General features: G+C 42.1%; 2 protein-coding genes across 3 annotated transcripts; both read right to left on the bottom strand.

The window, feature by feature from the left end:
• Window positions 1–161: 161 nt before the first annotated feature.
• Window positions 162–8147, bottom strand: HORMAD1 (HORMA domain containing 1). The gene is made up of 14 exons (XM_083374623.1): window positions 7825–8147; window positions 7588–7732; window positions 6629–6692; window positions 6348–6384; window positions 6235–6255; window positions 6116–6142; window positions 5506–5573; window positions 4451–4596; window positions 4114–4358; window positions 3914–3980; window positions 3241–3314; window positions 2905–2988; window positions 1847–1927; window positions 162–299 (listed from the first exon to the last, which is right to left on the bottom strand). The coding sequence occupies exons 1-14, from the start codon at window positions 7855–7857 to the stop codon at window positions 219–221; spliced, it is 1173 nt and encodes a 390-aa protein (XP_083230749.1). The 5' UTR covers window positions 7858–8147; the 3' UTR covers window positions 162–218.
• Window positions 8148–9130: 983 nt separating this feature from the next.
• LOC310647394 (cathepsin S-like) lies at window positions 9131–15100 on the bottom strand. 2 transcript variants are annotated; one of them, XM_083374624.1, is made up of 8 exons: window positions 14966–15100; window positions 13683–13815; window positions 13451–13573; window positions 12515–12667; window positions 12211–12435; window positions 11051–11216; window positions 10786–10891; window positions 9131–10089 (listed from the first exon to the last, which is right to left on the bottom strand). In XM_083374624.1, the coding sequence occupies exons 1-8, from the start codon at window positions 14989–14991 to the stop codon at window positions 9990–9992; spliced, it is 1032 nt and encodes a 343-aa protein (XP_083230750.1). In that variant the 5' UTR covers window positions 14992–15100; the 3' UTR covers window positions 9131–9989. The 2 variants fall into 2 exon arrangements, with proteins under 2 accessions (XP_083230750.1, XP_083230751.1); XM_083374625.1 differs by having other exon boundaries at window positions 14919–15087.
• Window positions 15101–16859: the final 1759 nt, after the last annotated feature.

Raw genomic sequence — 16859 nt, 5'->3', positions numbered from 1 at the left:
TAGCCACTGTCTCGCTTAGCAGCAACAAGGTTGGGCTCTGTTGTGGCTGTAACTCGAGGACCACCCACCCACCCCTTTTTCCCCCAGCCTGGTGGGAAATCTCTCCCCATGAAAGGCGCCGTGTCTCAAAACAAATAAAAACAGGAGCCCCATAAATGTCGGTGGCTTTAATCTTTTTAAAACGCCTCCTTTAAAACCTCCGAAGAGCCGCAGCCGGTCTAGAACTCTTCCTGGGGCTGGCTGATCTTTCTCCGCTTGGGACTGAGGTCTTGGCTAGAAGAGAAATCCAGAGGATGAACCTGGAGGGGGGGGGAAGCCAAAAACAGACGTATCTGCTGCAGAATATGAATGTTTTCAGGAGAATTCCCTCTCCCTTCTCCTCCCCCCTTTTATTGTTTTCGCTTTCATTGATTGCAGATAAACTATTTGGTCTTGGCTGAATTGCTGAGCGGAGGAGTTTTAAAGCCAGGGGGGTCTGTGAATGGTTTTTATTTATTCTTACTCATTTCTTTAGATCCCACCTTTATTATTTTGATAAATAAATCAAGGCGGCAAACCTACTTAATACCTCTTCCTCGTTTTAAGGGGAGGTCTTGATGCTACTAACAGGCAAATCTTTCTCTCTCTGAGGCTTAATGAAGTGAAATCAAATACACATTTTAAACCCTGCTTCTCTTTGCAGAGGACGGGGCGCCCAAACAGCCGGGGAAATGTTTGCCCATTTAATACACAATCACAACTGCCATCGCAACTCAGCTTCCCTTTGCAGCTAATATATTCCAGCTAGTATGTTCTATTTGGTCCTCTGTTTGCCATTAGACCTGAAAACGCCATGAGCATTAACAGCCACTCATTTATACAAGGGAAGTGCCAGAACATGTAATTCTTTACTTAGGCTGGAGGTGATGAGAAAAGGTCTGTAAATTCTCAGCCACTGCTGCAAAAAAAAAAAAAGGTGGAAAAAAAGGTGTATTTGGCTGCAATCCGGCCTGCGTTTCACATCATGCAAGCACGGCTGAACTTTAGAGGACTTATTCTTCGGTAAACATGAAGAATGTGGCATAACGTCAATAAAAACATCGATGGAGATTAAATGGAGGATTCGGCCGAAAAATGCAAGATTGGCCGTCTCCAGCCAACCTGTTTAAGATTTAGGGTATCGTTTCAATGAACGTATGTGGATTTGATTGAGAATTAAGCCTTGCTAACGTTGCGGGAAGTGGCTTGGAATATAAGCAATAACGTGGATACCGCTATCCAAAATAGGTTGATCCTCCATCAGTGGGGAAGTGAGAAGGGTGGGGAAATTTATTATTATGCAAAAATACAGATTATTCTATTAAAAAAACAAGTGGTTGTAGGAGAGGGAATTGTCAGAGACTCCTTGTAAAGTCCCAAAGTTTACACGGCCAAAAAAAAGACACTTGGAGGCTCCTAAGAAGGCCTGGCTACCTTTGGTGTCACACCTGTTACATGCCCAAATGTGTGGCTGTTCACCTCCAGAACAACTATTCTGAGGTGGCTCCAGAACGTCAAGCCAGAGCCAGAGCTGTGCTCAGTGCCATGGCTTTGAGCTTGCCACATCCCTGCCTGGATTCATTTCAGCAGCTCCAACTTGGCTCGCTTATTTTGCAGTGTGTGTTTCTGACACAGTTACCTGGGAGCAAGCGTGAGTCAAGCACTGCAAGGCAAATGTGCAGAGACATTAAACGAATGGGCAGCGGCGAACCTCTATTGTCCCACAAGCCACCCCCCATCTTTCCAGAGGTCAAACTTTCTATTTATTCTGCAAAAATCCTGCTTGGAGGAAAGGTGGGTGGTCTAAGTGCACCACAGAAGCACTTACGGGCTTCTCCAGTCCTGAGCTCCTCCTCTTCTGGGCTTCGGCACCCTTTGATGGTCTCTGCTTTGTGTTCTCCACGGCACCCTGGACAGACAGAGACAGAGGAACTGTTACTCTAGAAGGAAAGCCTGCAGACGGCTATTAAGAAGCTCGCAAGGCATCTGCAGGCTGTTACTCTTCCTCAGCTCGTGCTAAAAAATTAATGAGAGGCTCTCTACTAGTGGCGACAGTGAGGGCAAGCCGTAGCTTGGTCCTGATGACATGTGATTTACTTCCCCTGCCGTACATGCTAAAGGGCACTTCTTAAGTTGCTGATTCTGGCAGAATCTTTCCCACAATGCTTGTAGGTGGACAATTTTATATCAATCAGGCATTTGGCTGGTGCAAAGAGGGGTTTTTTTTTAGTAGCACTTTGTATGATGGATGAGAGGACTTGCAAAGATTCAAACTGACCTAAAGGCTCTTTCTGGAACGCTTTCTGCTGGAAACTGGGAATTTGGGGTGGGAGTTTTTATAAAGCCCACCCCACACACACCCACCCACAACCGGCTTTCACTCCAGTCATTTAATCTCAGCACTGTTTTCTCTTCACCTTGCAGACAATCAAGAATGAGAGCTGGAAGCCTTCCTAGGTCTGATTTAACTTCATGCTTTTTCATTAAACAGTTGGTGTGGAGACCAGAAGAGACACTGAGCGCTGCTACCTAGCTATGCTCAAATTTCCCATCTCGGATCCTAGCTGTCCAAAATTAAAATCAGTCTAATAGCCTAAGCAACTTACCATTCAGTCTTAAGACATTCAGAAGAAAAGATCAGTGAGAGGATAAGATAATGTCATGGATTGCGAGAAAATTTGTTATAGGAATTCATATTTTCATTAACAAGAAACATAACAAAGTCAACCCAGTTATGGGGACAGTAACAAAATGGAGATACCAGGAAAGTAATTCAAATTTAGGACAATAAATTAAGAACGGTTAGTGCTAACAATCGCTATCATGCCTGCGTGACTATCAGTTTGATCTTTTAAAAGAATGCATGTTTAAGAATAAAACGCTTACTGTGTTTTGCTGAAATTTTTTTCCACTTCGGGTTCTGCCCTCGGTGACTTCAAGTTGTGATGTCTTGCTTATTAAATGATCCACCTAAAAAGAGTTAAACTACCGAATGGTTACTGGCTAAACTTTAACAGACCACATTTCTGCTTTTTTTCAGGCTTAAGAGTCTGAAAAAGTCTATTTAGGAACAGGTGTGTCACAGATGTTTTTTGACCGTAAATAGGCTTGCTTCCTCTCACCTTTGTAATACACTCCTCAGCTTCAAGTAGTTGGACCAGTTTTGTTATTTTATCCCGTGGAGAAAGCAGAGATGTTGAAAAAGAAAAGTGAGTTTTGTACCTTAGAGTTACTGATGGGGCAGTTCTGATGTTCTTCTGTGATTTTCTCTTCCTCTGTGCAAATTAGGTTTTGTTCTGTAATGGATTATGCAATTCTTCAGAAAACCAAATAAACAATCATTAAACTTTTGAACTGCCTTAATACATTTTCAAAATTAGGCAGAAGGAGTCACACAGGGCCGAGAAGCTGTGGTGCGTAACATTTGTTCCTCTCCCTCCATTTCCCAAGGCCAGCAAAGTCTCTGGGGTAGCTGAATATTACCTTATCCACGTGTATAGTCTGAAAAAAACAGTCCCAACTTAATTTGCATCAACCAGAGTCACATGCACGAGACAGACAACGATATAAATGTAATAAAACAAACAAATAATAGTGAAACGTAAGCAAAATGCTTGCCAGAGAGGAGGACTTTTCATGGGGGCAGAATCTAACCCATAATATTTATATCATCTTTCTGGAGGTGAAAAGAAGTGTTTGAGTATTTGTTCCACTGTCTTCTTTTTAAATCTCATCCTTATCTTTCCAACATACATGATTCAGACGCTCATCAAAAGCACGGAGTTCACAACTTCATCCGATGCACGCACACACACACACACACACAAAGCAAGGCCACCGAGATGACTACCTAGTTATTCTGATACAGAAAAAAAAATTCCTATGCCATGTGTACCTTCAGGGAACAGCTTCCTGCTTGCGTTCTTCTGCCCTCCCGTTTTATTTTCCAGCACAAAATCTTCCTGTGTAAAGTACACAAACAAGAATGTCTCCAAACGGAACTGACCTGATGATTTTGAAGTGATGTTATTGTGACCTACTACATAACATAACACAGATTCCTTCAAGCATACAAATAGATCCCAACGCTCTTACATCCATTTTTTGGTTCTGGCCTTCCTGAAGATGCCAGCCTTGCACGGAAGTAAGGGAGGAGTCCTCCTTTAGGATGGCTTTGTCCACGCGCTCCATGCGGTCCTTCTCGGTGGTCACTTTCACCTTCAGCATATGAAAAGGGGTGGGAACCTCCCCGACATTGAGGTACATCGGCTCCCCTTCAAAGGCCATCCCTTCGCAGTCGCCCTCTTTGAATCCGGGGGGCTGATAGTCAGGCGGTGTAACTGGAAAGAAGATAATCCAGGCTCTGCTGTGAGACATGTTAGTTACTTTGACCTATCCCCCTCGTTAGACAATATTAAGGTTTTAAAGTCACCTTCATCATAATAGAACAACTTCATCGTCAAGCAGACGTTATCCGGCAGCGGGCCCAGGTTTTGCATCAGGATGTAAATCTTGCGGATGAGCAGGATACTTGCTTTCTTAGTGTCCGCGCACGTGATGCTCGATTGACTCTCCTGACTAAAAGCACAAAGTAGCCAGAGTTGTGTTACAGGGCCAAATAATTTTATCACCTCCCCTAAAAAAAGGAGGATCCTGAAGTTTTAGCTTTCTTCCCAAAGTTGTTCCCTTGTGCCTAGCTGTGTCTGCAGACAAGGCACAGGAAGGGCAGCAAAACAGTTCTTGGCAAGGAGGTCTAGGGAAATTTTACACAAACAGAGGCATTTATAAAAGTATGCAAGATGTGGAGAGGTCACATAGAATTGTGTCTCTCTTTTGAATGTGGCATTGTGCAACACAACCTGATTCAGCATCACACACCAAAGGCAGGATGCTTTCGCAGAATGCCACGATCTGATTTATGACAATTGCTCCATAGGATGTGGTGTTGTTCTTTCCACTCGCTTAAGTAGCTTTAAAAGGGAATTAGTCAGATTCATCACGGAAGATAAATCTATCAGGGAGGACAAACCAGGAAGGCTGGATGGGACCTAAAAGGTCAAAGGGCATATGGGCATGAATACCAATTGTGGGGAGTAGGATGAGGGGGCAAGGCTGCCTTTCTGACAGCCTCTGGAAACAAAATGCTGGGCTTTATTCATTCTTGCACGATGAGTTAGGGGTCTTCTTAATTCTAGGAGGCAAGTCTGTGTTTGCAATTTTTGTATTTCTGCAGAATTTGGGAGGTGATTAAAGATCACTATTTTGATAGTATTTGTTGCAACAATCCTGTTTAGACTTTGTAACAAGCCAACTGTTAGTGAGCAATTGTTATGAAACAAATGTGCATTTTCCTTGTCAACAAACACACCCGGGTTAACTTCAGTTTCCAAAATCAAAGCATGTATATCTCCACAGTTTACTGGGACAAATAGCTAAAAACATATTTTGCTGGAGTTCTTTGATGAAGAGGGAAACATAAAGGCGTACCTTCTGAAATCCATTGAAGGTCCTTTGTCTGTGTATTTGAACTTAAACTGGTAACATTCTGTAACCGTCTAATAGAAAATGCAGCAGTTATTTATCTAGCGCTCAGAGGGAGAACTGTGAGTGAAACGACAGAATCAAATCTATTTTGCAATGCCAAGAAATAAATTTTAAAGCCTTGTGCATAAGATTAATTTTGGGAGTAGCATTTTGCACAAAAAAAAAATCAAAAAGTAGGTGGTTTCTCAATGATCCAACTAAAACTATAAGGATGAAAAAACCTCAGGCTTCAGTATGTTTACTATGATATAATACAGAAGTAGGGTGACACCTAGTGGGTTTCTGGCATTGTTATTTTCTGTGCCAAGGAAAGTATTTTTGATAAGGAAAAAAGAATTATTTTGTTCCCCAAGAATAAAAGAGCACACATTTCCTTATCCAGTACTGATGGTTCCTTTTATCTTGATGTTAGATTCCATGCAGAGCTCTAAGTATCCATATTTATCATAATGTTCTTTGCAATAAATATCTTTATAAGAATTTTAATAGATGTTTTGATCCAAATCAAAGCATCCAAACACAAAGTTTGAAAGAAATGACATGGAAGACGTACCTGGGGATCCTCCTGGTTGGTGTAGACCTATATTCAATGATAAACAGCAAAATGAAAATGAAGCAAAGAAAAAGGAAAGCTTTCTTTTCCTATATGGAATATATCTTTGCCAAACTTACCGCTAAGACGATTAATCTGAGCTGTTTAAAAGACAAGCAAGAAAGAAATTGATATTAGAAGGGTTTTCATGCTTGTAAAACTTGGGCCTGTTAGAGATAAAATGCCAACTTACATATTTTTTCTGCAGGGCATCATAACATCCTAGCATCCTGCAAAACATCAAATAAAATTGAAGCTTTAAGTTTAGCTTTTGCATGCATGAACTGAAAACACATTTTAAGTGTATTAATTGAAACAAAAAATATGCCGTGGTGCCAGACTATGCAACTCTTTCCATATAATACTCATGACTGTTTACTGGTCTTTCTCCAGTAAAAGTGTCATTCATTTTCTGCTGGCCAGCCTGTCAGAGGACACAAAGCCACTGGAAGTTGCGTATGGTAGAAGGCATACCATTTCACGAGCTGGCTGGACCCGGGACAATTTTTATCCTCTTTTAGGATCTTCACACAGAGATCTTGAAAGACACAAACAAATCACCTGCATTAAGTACAATTAAATTTTTGACTGGCTAATCTAAAATATTTTGCTTCTATAAAATCTGAGTTCTAGACCCAGTTGCCTCGTTGGATGGCTGTCGGGGGAAGCCAAGGACATCACCCTCGTGATGTCATCGTGCAGAGAAATGACATCATCTGTATGATGTCATCATGCATCTGCAAAAACTCCCTAATTAGGAGATGCAGAGACCCAAATCTTTCCATGCAAAATATGCCGATAGCCCTACACCCCATAGTCTTGAAAAGGGAAGTGTTTTTTAAAAACTGCTCCATAAGAAATGAAACCACCCTTCCCTCCCCCAAGAAAGGTTTCAGTTATTTTAATTAACTTCCTGCTGTTGGCCAGCCTAGCAAAAAGTTCGTACTAGTTAAGAAAATTTCAAAATAACTTTTTCCCTTTCATATGCAATATGTTTTTTTTAAAAAAAAACACCTCAGTGTCATTACTTGAGTATGATTGATTCCTTTGTAAGCCAACCTATCCCTTTATATCAGGGGTGTGTCCAAGCTTGGCAACTTTAAGACCTATGGACTTCAACTCCCAGAATTCCCCAGCCAGGCAGGCATGGCTAGGGAATTCTGGGAATTGAAGTCCACAGGCCTTAAAGTTGCCAAGCTCTGACACCCCTATTTGATTTATTTTCTTGCATGCATTTTAATGCATTTTTTTCTGAGAAAGGATTCTCCAAAGAGTCTCTTGGACCATCAAAGGTGGAGAAGGGCTTCTTCTGAAAGGTCCATCTTCTCTTCTGGAACCTCCATTTTTCTTCAAGCTTCTCCACATCCTTCCAAAACCGTTTTCCAGCAGGATTTCTCCTTCTTTTTGCCCCAAATAAGTGGAAAGGGCATTACCATCCAAATATCTCGTCCCATAGGCACTTTCGGGCAAAATGCCCCTTAGATAGGTGATGCAGGAGACGGAGATGGCCAGCAGCCGCTTCACCAACATGAGGGATTGCTGTTCGGTCGCAATTTTGGTGGGGAATATGGCAGCAGTCTGGAAAGAAAAAAGAAATCCTTGATCTTCCAGGCTAAACAATCCTAGATTTTGATCCTAGGGAGATCTGCCTTGAGGCACCTCATGCCTACCAGAGAATTCCTTTGCTTTTGCAAAGTTGCCATACCCTTTTCCAAAAGGATGTTGCAATCCTCTGTTGATAAAAATAAAAGGATTGGTTAGTCCTGGATTGTTGAGAGGACGAATTAGGGAAAATGGTCCAACCTGGGGATGTTTATGGCTGTGTTCCCACAATTCCCTAAGCCAGGGATGTCCAAGCTTGACAACTTTAAAGCTTGGGGACTTCAACTCCCATAATTCCCCAGCCAGCATGGGAATTCTGGGACTTGAAGTCCCCAGGTCTGAAAATTGCCATTTTGGACACCTCTACCCTAAGCCATCATTCTAGTTGCCAAACCAGGATGGCTAAACAGGTTGGGGAAGGTGGCCTTCAAGGAGAACCAGTTTTGATAGGAACAATTATGTGTTCCTGGAATAAATGTGTCAGGATCTATTGTTGTGGAGATGCCACAGTTTCCCAAAGTTTGGCTCTGGAGAATTGCATAGTCCACCATCTTTTTCCCCCTTAGGAACCCAAAGTGGCTGCCCTGTTGTGAAAAGCCAGCTGGTGATGGATGCTAAGTGGATCTACCAGACCCTCCTGGCTATCCTCCATTTTTGCTGTCCTTCCATTCTTAAGGGAAAGAGAAAACTCGGCCCCCGAGGGGGAACCAGGGTTAGTCTTTGCCATCTTGTTCATCATAAAGGTTCAAGATGGCAACCAAGAGCCAGTGGATGCAAAGGCGGGAGGGGGGGGCAGAACTGGCCATTCTCCTTATACCCAGCCATCATGGCTGATGCAGGAGAGGAGAAATTAGACTGCCTGGTTGGAGGGATCTGGAACCCACATAGTCTAGAAACATAGCTCAGTGAGGAACTAAAATAAGATAACACCTATTATTGTGTGTTTTCTAAAAAAAATGACATTGGGAAAGGGGAGAGAAGGCACACCACGAGGGGGGAAAATGGCCACCTTAGGCTGCTCCCTCCCTCAAACACAAGGTGCGGTTCCACCTTTCCCGCCTTTTCCCCTCAGGTAGCCCAACTGTTGCCCCCTCCCCCACCCTTGGCTTTTCCTGCCTTTTTTCAAACAAGGCGTGGCTGCTGATTGGAGCCCTGCCCAATGACGTCATGTGGGATGACATCATGTCCTTATGATTTTGTGTGTGTGTGTGTGTGTGTGTGTGTAGTGACAGAGAGAGAGAGAGGGAGAGAAGATATATAAATAGATATATTATTTATTTATTTATATATATATATATTTAAATTTATATTAGGTATATTTGGGGATGAAAGAGAACTAATATTCTGGTGATGATTTTTAAAGCATGTGTTTAAAATTATTTATTATTTATAAAGATTGTTTATTTATTTATAATAAACAAAGCACAGCAACCGGGTTTTCACATCACACCAAGCCACCTTTTCTTGAACATGCATTGCCTTTAATAATGTTTAATACGGGCCAAGGTTAAATCTGGGCTGTCAAATTAAATTTCAACCAGGTGCAGAAAGGATCCAGCATATGTTGCAAGAAGAACCAAATCTCCATTGCCGGTGATTTTCAAAAGAAGATTGGACAGCCATTTGTCTGGGATGGTATAATAAAGTCTTCTGTCTTGGGCAGAGGGTTAGAGTAAATGACCTCTAAGGTCCCTTCCAGCTCTAGGGTTCCATGTTTCTAATGTTGCATTCCATGCAATGGCTCCGAGCAGTGAAAATGTTCTTTTCTTCCTCATGTTAAATGAATCCAAAGTTCAACTTGTATGCATTTGACTCTTTTCAGACGAGAAACCGTCTTGCAAATGGCTGAACCTTAAAGAAGACTTTGCTTTACATTCTTGAATGCAGATTCTGGACGCTATTTTTTACTCCATGCCATTTTCAGGTGGCCTGAATGGAAATCCCTGACAATTACCCATTGCTCTTTGGTTGTTCAAAGCAGATTGGCAGACATTACCTGATTAACTGATTAAGCCTGGCGGTGCCCCTGAGATCGTTAGCAAATTCTAAACTAAACCCAGATAAACCCTCATATGGGCTGCTTGTTTCAGATCTACCAGGTGGAGCCGAATGAAGATCAATCGCTCTTCCCAAATGCAGCAGTTAGATTTATATATATATATATATTTAAAGGCTAAGATTAGCTGCCTAATAGGGTTCCTCAAGCGAAGAAACTGGAAACTGAAGACACCATTTAAATTAGCGGATAGGAACAGTAGCTGGCGATGCCGCAGCGATTCCCTTGATTTCTTGCAATTTTAATATAGCCTTCTTGGCCAAAATTGATTCCCCAACTGTTGGAATAAAAAGAGGAAAATAATGAGTAAATGCTTTAGGAATGAGCTTTCTTAAGTGAGGTGTCCAAATGAGGATGCAGTGTTGTGGGTTGAGAATGCCACTGATATTCCTCAAATTATGTAGAATTTCTCTGGCATCTTTGGACAGTTGGATGCTTTGATTGACAAGGGGCAAAAACAGTCAAGATGCCAATGCAATCTATAAAGGAGTGGTGGCTTCTTGCAAGCTGCATCTTCACACCCTACTAAGAGAGGAGGAGGAGGAGGAGGAGGAGGAGGAGGAGGAGGAGGAGGAGGAGGAGGAGGAGAAGCATTTTGATATAATGCAATGTTTGACTACAATCTGTAGAGCAAGGATGTGTTGAAAATAATTTGGGTCTCTGCTTTTCTGCTTGAGAAGTCCTTAATATGGCTTATAAATCAAAAGATTTGCCAAAAATATACATCACTTCAATCCATTTTTCCCTTGCACAAAAGCGGATCAGAGATCGTGCATAATCTCCCTCCGGCACCCTTACAAGCAGACAAAAGCTACTAAATCTTCAACTGTCCCTAAATTAATTCTTTCTAGTTAGGATGCTTGTTTGCAGGAAAGAATGCTACATTTATATTTAAGACCAAAGCATCTTAAAACAACTATGCCCAGTCATTAATTCTGGTTTAGCCCCTGAAACTGCCCAAGGGCTTGCATACCTGTTCTTCACAAGCCAATAATCCACGCCCTTCTCCTTTCCATATCCAACCACGAGGACACCATGATTCAAATGCTGACTCGTACATCTGGGATCATTATAAACTCCTGTTTGGGGAAAAAAGTTGGAATCACTTCTAAATGTTTATTGGGAACCCAGGATCCCAAACTCACAAAACTGAATCTTGTTCATTTAACAGATCAACAAAAATGTGGACACGTTTCCTTCTGGGGCTCTCCGTGTATGTGTGAATGTTAAGAACTCACCCTGCTTATACAGAAAGAACGTCGGCTGATTTGCATTGATGGCCACTGCCACTGGTCCAATTTTGGCTACAGCATCCTGTAGATAAGTCTCATTTCCAGATGGAAGCAAGATATATTTAGAACAGGTAGCAGCTCGTGCAGAGGGATTATAGCGACAGAGCCCATCCTGCAGGAAGCAGGAAAAAGTTCAAACTGGTTTTCCTCCTGAGTAAACCCACAGATTTGTGCCCCACTCAATCCCACTGCTTTTCCCTCTGGTTTATTTCTTAAATAATTGTCGTTTCGTTGGCTGGTAAAATCCCAGCTTTCTTCAGGTGGTAGGTGAGGCTAACACCTTTGGGAGGTGCTAAAATTTATTGCTGGGACTCAGGCCAACCTCGGTGACTGTAAAACATAAATGTATGTTGCATTGGGTGTCTTGCAAAAAACAAAATTTTAATTAAAGCAGAATAAATGGGTCTGGAATCACGATAAGCATTTCTCCACTTCACTTTGGTCAGCAAAAGCATGATGAGGGATAAAGCATGCAATTTTTATAGTGGTGATAAGGATTGAGAAAACCTGTTAAAATACCACTTCTTGTAACTGATGGTTAATTCATTTGTTTATAATTTGATTCTACGACATAGTCACATCTTTCTTTGCTTCTTCACTTCAAATGCTCCATTTGACGTGAGCGAAACAAGAAATATCTCTTTTAAGATGGAGCAGCCACACATTCTGAATTATTCTGTGGGGTTTTCCCCCCTTAAAGTTGGAAGATTACGCAGAAGCCCAAATGGAACTTATGGCACAATCCTATAAATTAAGTTTGGAACAAGTAGCAAGGGCTTACCTATGCTGCTGTGCGTAGGATTGAGGACCTCAGCGAAATGATTAAATGGGCCAGCTTTAATTTTTTAATTTAATTTAATAATATTTTTATACTTTAATTACGACATTCCCCACTCTTTGCAAATATCAAGAAAGGAGACCAAAGAGAGACCAAGTTTAGACCAGGATTGTCCAAACTTGGTAACTTTAAAATCCGTGGACTTCAACTCCCAGAATCCTCCTTCAATTCTGGGAATTGAAGTCCACAAATCTTAAAGTTGCCACGTTTGCCCACCCCTATTTAGAACACTTTTGCAAGCAGTCTCTGCAACAATAACCATACCAACCTTGGCCTTATATGGATAGGAAGCCTCGGAGTTGATGCCTTTATTATCTATGATATACTGGAAAGCAGCAGGCATATAACCTCCGTTACAGCCATGGTTCCCATACAAGCTGGAGCAATCAACGAGATTCTGCGGGCTGAGCGACACCAATTTCCCAGTCCTGAGTTTTAATTGAGCTTCCAGGGCGCCAACGGCACTGAAGGCCCAGCAAGCGCCACACGAGTACTGAAAGATAGAGATGGTCAAAATCAGTTGCGCAACAATGTCCTGAAGAGACCAGTGGGTGTTTAAAAGTCCTTCTCACCTGGTCTTTAACGCTCGTGACAAATCCCTTGGCCCTCCAGTCTATGGAGTCAGGAAGACCAACGCCTACGATGGATTTGTGTGACGTGGAATTTCGGTTCCACCAGGACGGGATTTTCAAGCCGGTCATGAGCAACGAGACTTCTTCATTGGTCTGTAGAAAGATCAGAAATGCATGTATTAATTTAGCCAAAAGAAGGAATAACAGAATAGCAGAATAATAGAGCTGGGAGGGACCTCGGAGGTCTTCTAGTCCAGCCCCCTGCTCAGGCAGGAGACCCTACACCATTCCGAACAAATGGCTGTCCAGTCTCTTCTTAAAAACCTCCAGAGATGGAGCACCCACCAGCTCTGGAGGCAAGCCATTCCACCAATTAACAGCTTTTCTTAAAAAAGCGTGTTCTCTTCATCCTTTCACTCAATCCTTCAAAACAGGACTGTTGTGTTCTGACAGTTCATCCATCCGCAGACTGGAAGATCAGTAAAGGGACTTTGTTCCTTTGCACTTAAGTTTCCAGTTGTGTGAAAGGGTCTGTCAAGGTGACCACTGTGCAGATTCTTCAACTGCTCCATGCATTCAGTAAAAACAGTTTTTTTACTTTTTTGAATTTAAGTAAAGAGACACCCCTCCTTGTTTGCACAGGAAGTATTGGAGATTTTCTTTAAAGGAGAAATGAGGAATGCTAACTACTTAAATTTAACTTACATTTTTCAAATGAAATCAGCAAGTCTTGCATTTATTCACCTGATTGCAGAAGTTCCCATCACCATGAAATACACCTGAATATTTTTTTTCATCCTCCCTAAAAAAATTCAAGCTGCTATACTCTTTAACCCTCACAATTCACATTTAGTATCATTTAGTCCTTCCCGGCATCTATTACGTGTAGTTACCAAGCCCACTTAAATATCCATTAAATAAATCAAGATTACTAACCATATCTCCTAGGTTATTCATGCCAAGTTCGTAAGAATACAAGCCAAATGAATATTCGAAATTGTGTAGTGCGATAAATTGTGCATTCTTTTCCCAATTCATTCGGCGCTGCTCTTCCTGATTCTAAGAATTAAAGCAGAAGTCATAATTAGCCAACAAGACGATCTTGCTTATAAAAAGAATTATGTACTTCTTATTTTTATCTGCAGGAGCTACCACTGAGCACTCTTACCTTATTTTGGTAATCTTTGCCATATTTTTTCTTCCATAATTCCCAGCACTTGTTCAGCTTGGGGTCCCTTTGCCACTGTAGTTCAGATGCGACGATAACACAAAAGGCCAATAGCCAGACGTGTATCTCCATCCTGTTGAGATGTAGGAAACACTCAAATTTGAAATGACAACATAAGCTTGAGAGGACATTGACTGGCAACCACCACGGGTGTCCATGACTTATATGAATCATAACGATCCATCACAGTCTGATCACCCTGCATTTCTTCAAGTCAGGGCACGCCAGAGGAATGATTGTTTAACTCTGCCAATCACTAGCAAGTCAAGAAGGAAAAGTCCATTTATATAGTTGAAGTGCTGAATATTTATGCTCCTAAGAACATTCTTTGCACAATGCAACAATGGTGTTCAGTCAGAAGTTTGTACAATCTTGAAGCCACAAGACCTAATGTCTGTTGGAGTCAAATTATTGGAGACATCATGCAATTCTCCCAACACCACTCTGATAAATCTACTCTCTAGATTAGATACTTTAACAAAGGAATCTTGCTTTACTTCTTACAAAGAAATCAATGCAATCCGCCAGGCAAAATATTGCCACATTTTTAATCATACCACTGAGTTTGCTCACAAAGCAAGGAAGATAAAGCACTATTTCATTTATTTGATAAGAAAATTTATATGGCCTCCCAACTCACTCAGGGCGATTCCAGGCAGCTTCGAAAAGTAAAGCAAGCAATAAGTTGAACACTCACTGGAAGATGGAGAGGCTGTATCCCAAATAAATATTTTAATGATGTGAAAAGTTTCTTATCCGCCACATTTCTGTCAACTCTGGTGTTAAATTGGAGACTATCGACTTTGAATTAGGAAATTGCTTGGAAAATATGCAAAGAATCAAGGAGATAGATCTCATTTGTATCTCCAGTTTCTTAAACCTAATGCATCTTTACGAATTAAGACCCGGCTCATATTTAATTTTTGCAAAAACATATATTCTCAGAATAGGACTCAATAGCAACAGGAAAATTTGTTCACCGTGAAAGTAATTAATCAGTGAAAGTGTCTTGGCTGGAAGTTCCTGCCAGAATCCAGGTTTGGTAGCAAATTCCTTGTTTCCCCCCTTGTTAGGTATGAACCCCTGATGAAAAGATATCCAGTATTATCCAGAGATTCCAACCTAAAAGTTAACATTCTTGCAAATCCCCTTTGATGGAAAAATAAACTTTCTCACCCGGCTCAAAGACGGTGTTGCAAAGAAGAACATGGCCTTCTTCCTACCTGAACATCTTACAGCTGGCTGACATTTCTAAATTGTAGTCTTCCAATCTCTGACTGCCCTCAGAGAATAATTTTCTCTATTCTGCCAACTGTTTGCTAACTCCGTAGCTGAACACTGTTGCTCATCGCCGAAGCAGCCGCCCAATGCTGTTGCCAACGGGAGACAATCAATTTATTACCCTTGTCACATGAGCCTGCCCCACAAGGAAACGGGTTGTGATTTTCCGTTTCAGTCAAACAAAAAATGATCTGAATATTCTCCGTTTTCACTTGCTGGGTTTTACCAAGCTTTCCGCTCACCGTTTAAGCTTGAGAAGAATGTCAGGTTAACCTGAGCTTTTGCCCAGAAAGACCAGGGTGATCGGCTTGCACAGAGGGGTTGATTTCCTGTTGAAAAGCCTGGTTACTCATGAGCGAGCATTAACACACACAATCCTCCCATCTCTGGGTCTCCTCACTGTGTGAGGAGTGTGACCCTGGTGAGATGTGTGGGCTTCATCTTAGAATAGGCCCATCCCGGCTGGCCCTAAAGCTAGGGGACTGGAGGTTAAAACATATGAAGAACAGTTGCAGAAATTGGGTATGTCTGATTTAATGAAAAGGACTAGGGGTGACAGGATAGCAGCCTTCCAATATTTGAGGGGCTGCCACAAAGAAGAGGGGGTCAAGCTCTTCTCCAAAGCACCAGAAGGCAGGACAAGAAGCAACAGGTGGAAGCTCATCAAGGAGAGAAGCAACCTAAAATTAAGGAGAAATTTCCTGGCAGTTAAGAACAATCGATCACTTCTAGCTTGCCTCTGGAAGTTGTGGGTTCTCCAACATGGAGGTTTTAAAGAAAAGACTGGCAACTATTTGTCTGAAATGGCATAGTGCATCCTGCTTGAGCAGGGGTTGGACTAGAAGACCTCCAAGGTCCCTTCCAAGTCTATTATTCTAGACATTCTTTTTTTGATTACTTTCTGGACTCGGATCCTGTGTTTGTAAGCCACCGCTTACTCCTGGGTGTGGGGGTGAACCTAACCAATCATGATTTATTGGTCAACTGCCCTGAAGAGTTCACGCAGGACAGGAGTCCATATGCAACTGAGCCTTAGTTGCTGGGATGTGACTGTGCAGCACACTTCAGAGTAAGAGGCTGGAAGCCAACTGCTGTTGTGAGCTCAGGAGAATGTTTTGTCAAGCACAAGTGAAACAGGAGCTACAAAGCTACAACTTTCAGGGCACTCTTGGGCCAAAGAAACTCATGGCTAGCTCAGGCAAGAAGATCACAATTTACCCCAGGCCTTTCTGCACAAGGGGTTGTGAGTGAAAATGCACAAACCTCCCTTTGCTCAAAGAGATGCAGCTGGTAAGTACCAAAAGGAACAGAAAGGGGGAAGAGGATTTGCAACCGGATCCTCCCTTCAGCTGCAAAACCCCAATCAAGGGGGAAGCTCATTTTCCTCCGGACAGCAGCTGGTCAGGGTGGGCAAAGGCACCATTGAGGAAGATCCTCCTGGGAGCAGGTGTGTTTGGGAAAAAGAAAGCCAGGCGTAATCAAAAATAACTTATTTTAGTGAACCATCACACATAAATGTTCTTGTTTTGCACCTGGGTAGTTTTTCATTTTTCCTGCAAGGGGGGGGGAGGAATTATTTTATCCGTTTCCTCATTTGGATGCTTGCAAAAACAATGCACTTATTCAGAGCAAAGCTTCCTGGTTTGCACAACTGGAGGCGGGTGTGTAAAACCCGTTCCCTCGTTTCTTAGGCACCAATTTTCCTTTCTCCCTGTCACAACTTCCAAAGCTTGTCTGGGAAATATGCTCTCTCTTTCCTTGCTAATAGGAGTGCGGCCCCCAAACTGGTTTTCTCTGCCTCTAGTAGGGATTTAGAAATTAATGGCATCGGATACC

The sequence above is a fragment of the Vipera ursinii genome (genome assembly GCF_947247035.1).
Source record: "Vipera ursinii genome assembly, chromosome: 15".
Lineage (NCBI taxonomy): Eukaryota > Metazoa > Chordata > Lepidosauria > Squamata > Viperidae > Vipera > Vipera ursinii.
This window is presented reverse-complemented; position numbering and strand designations above follow the sequence as displayed.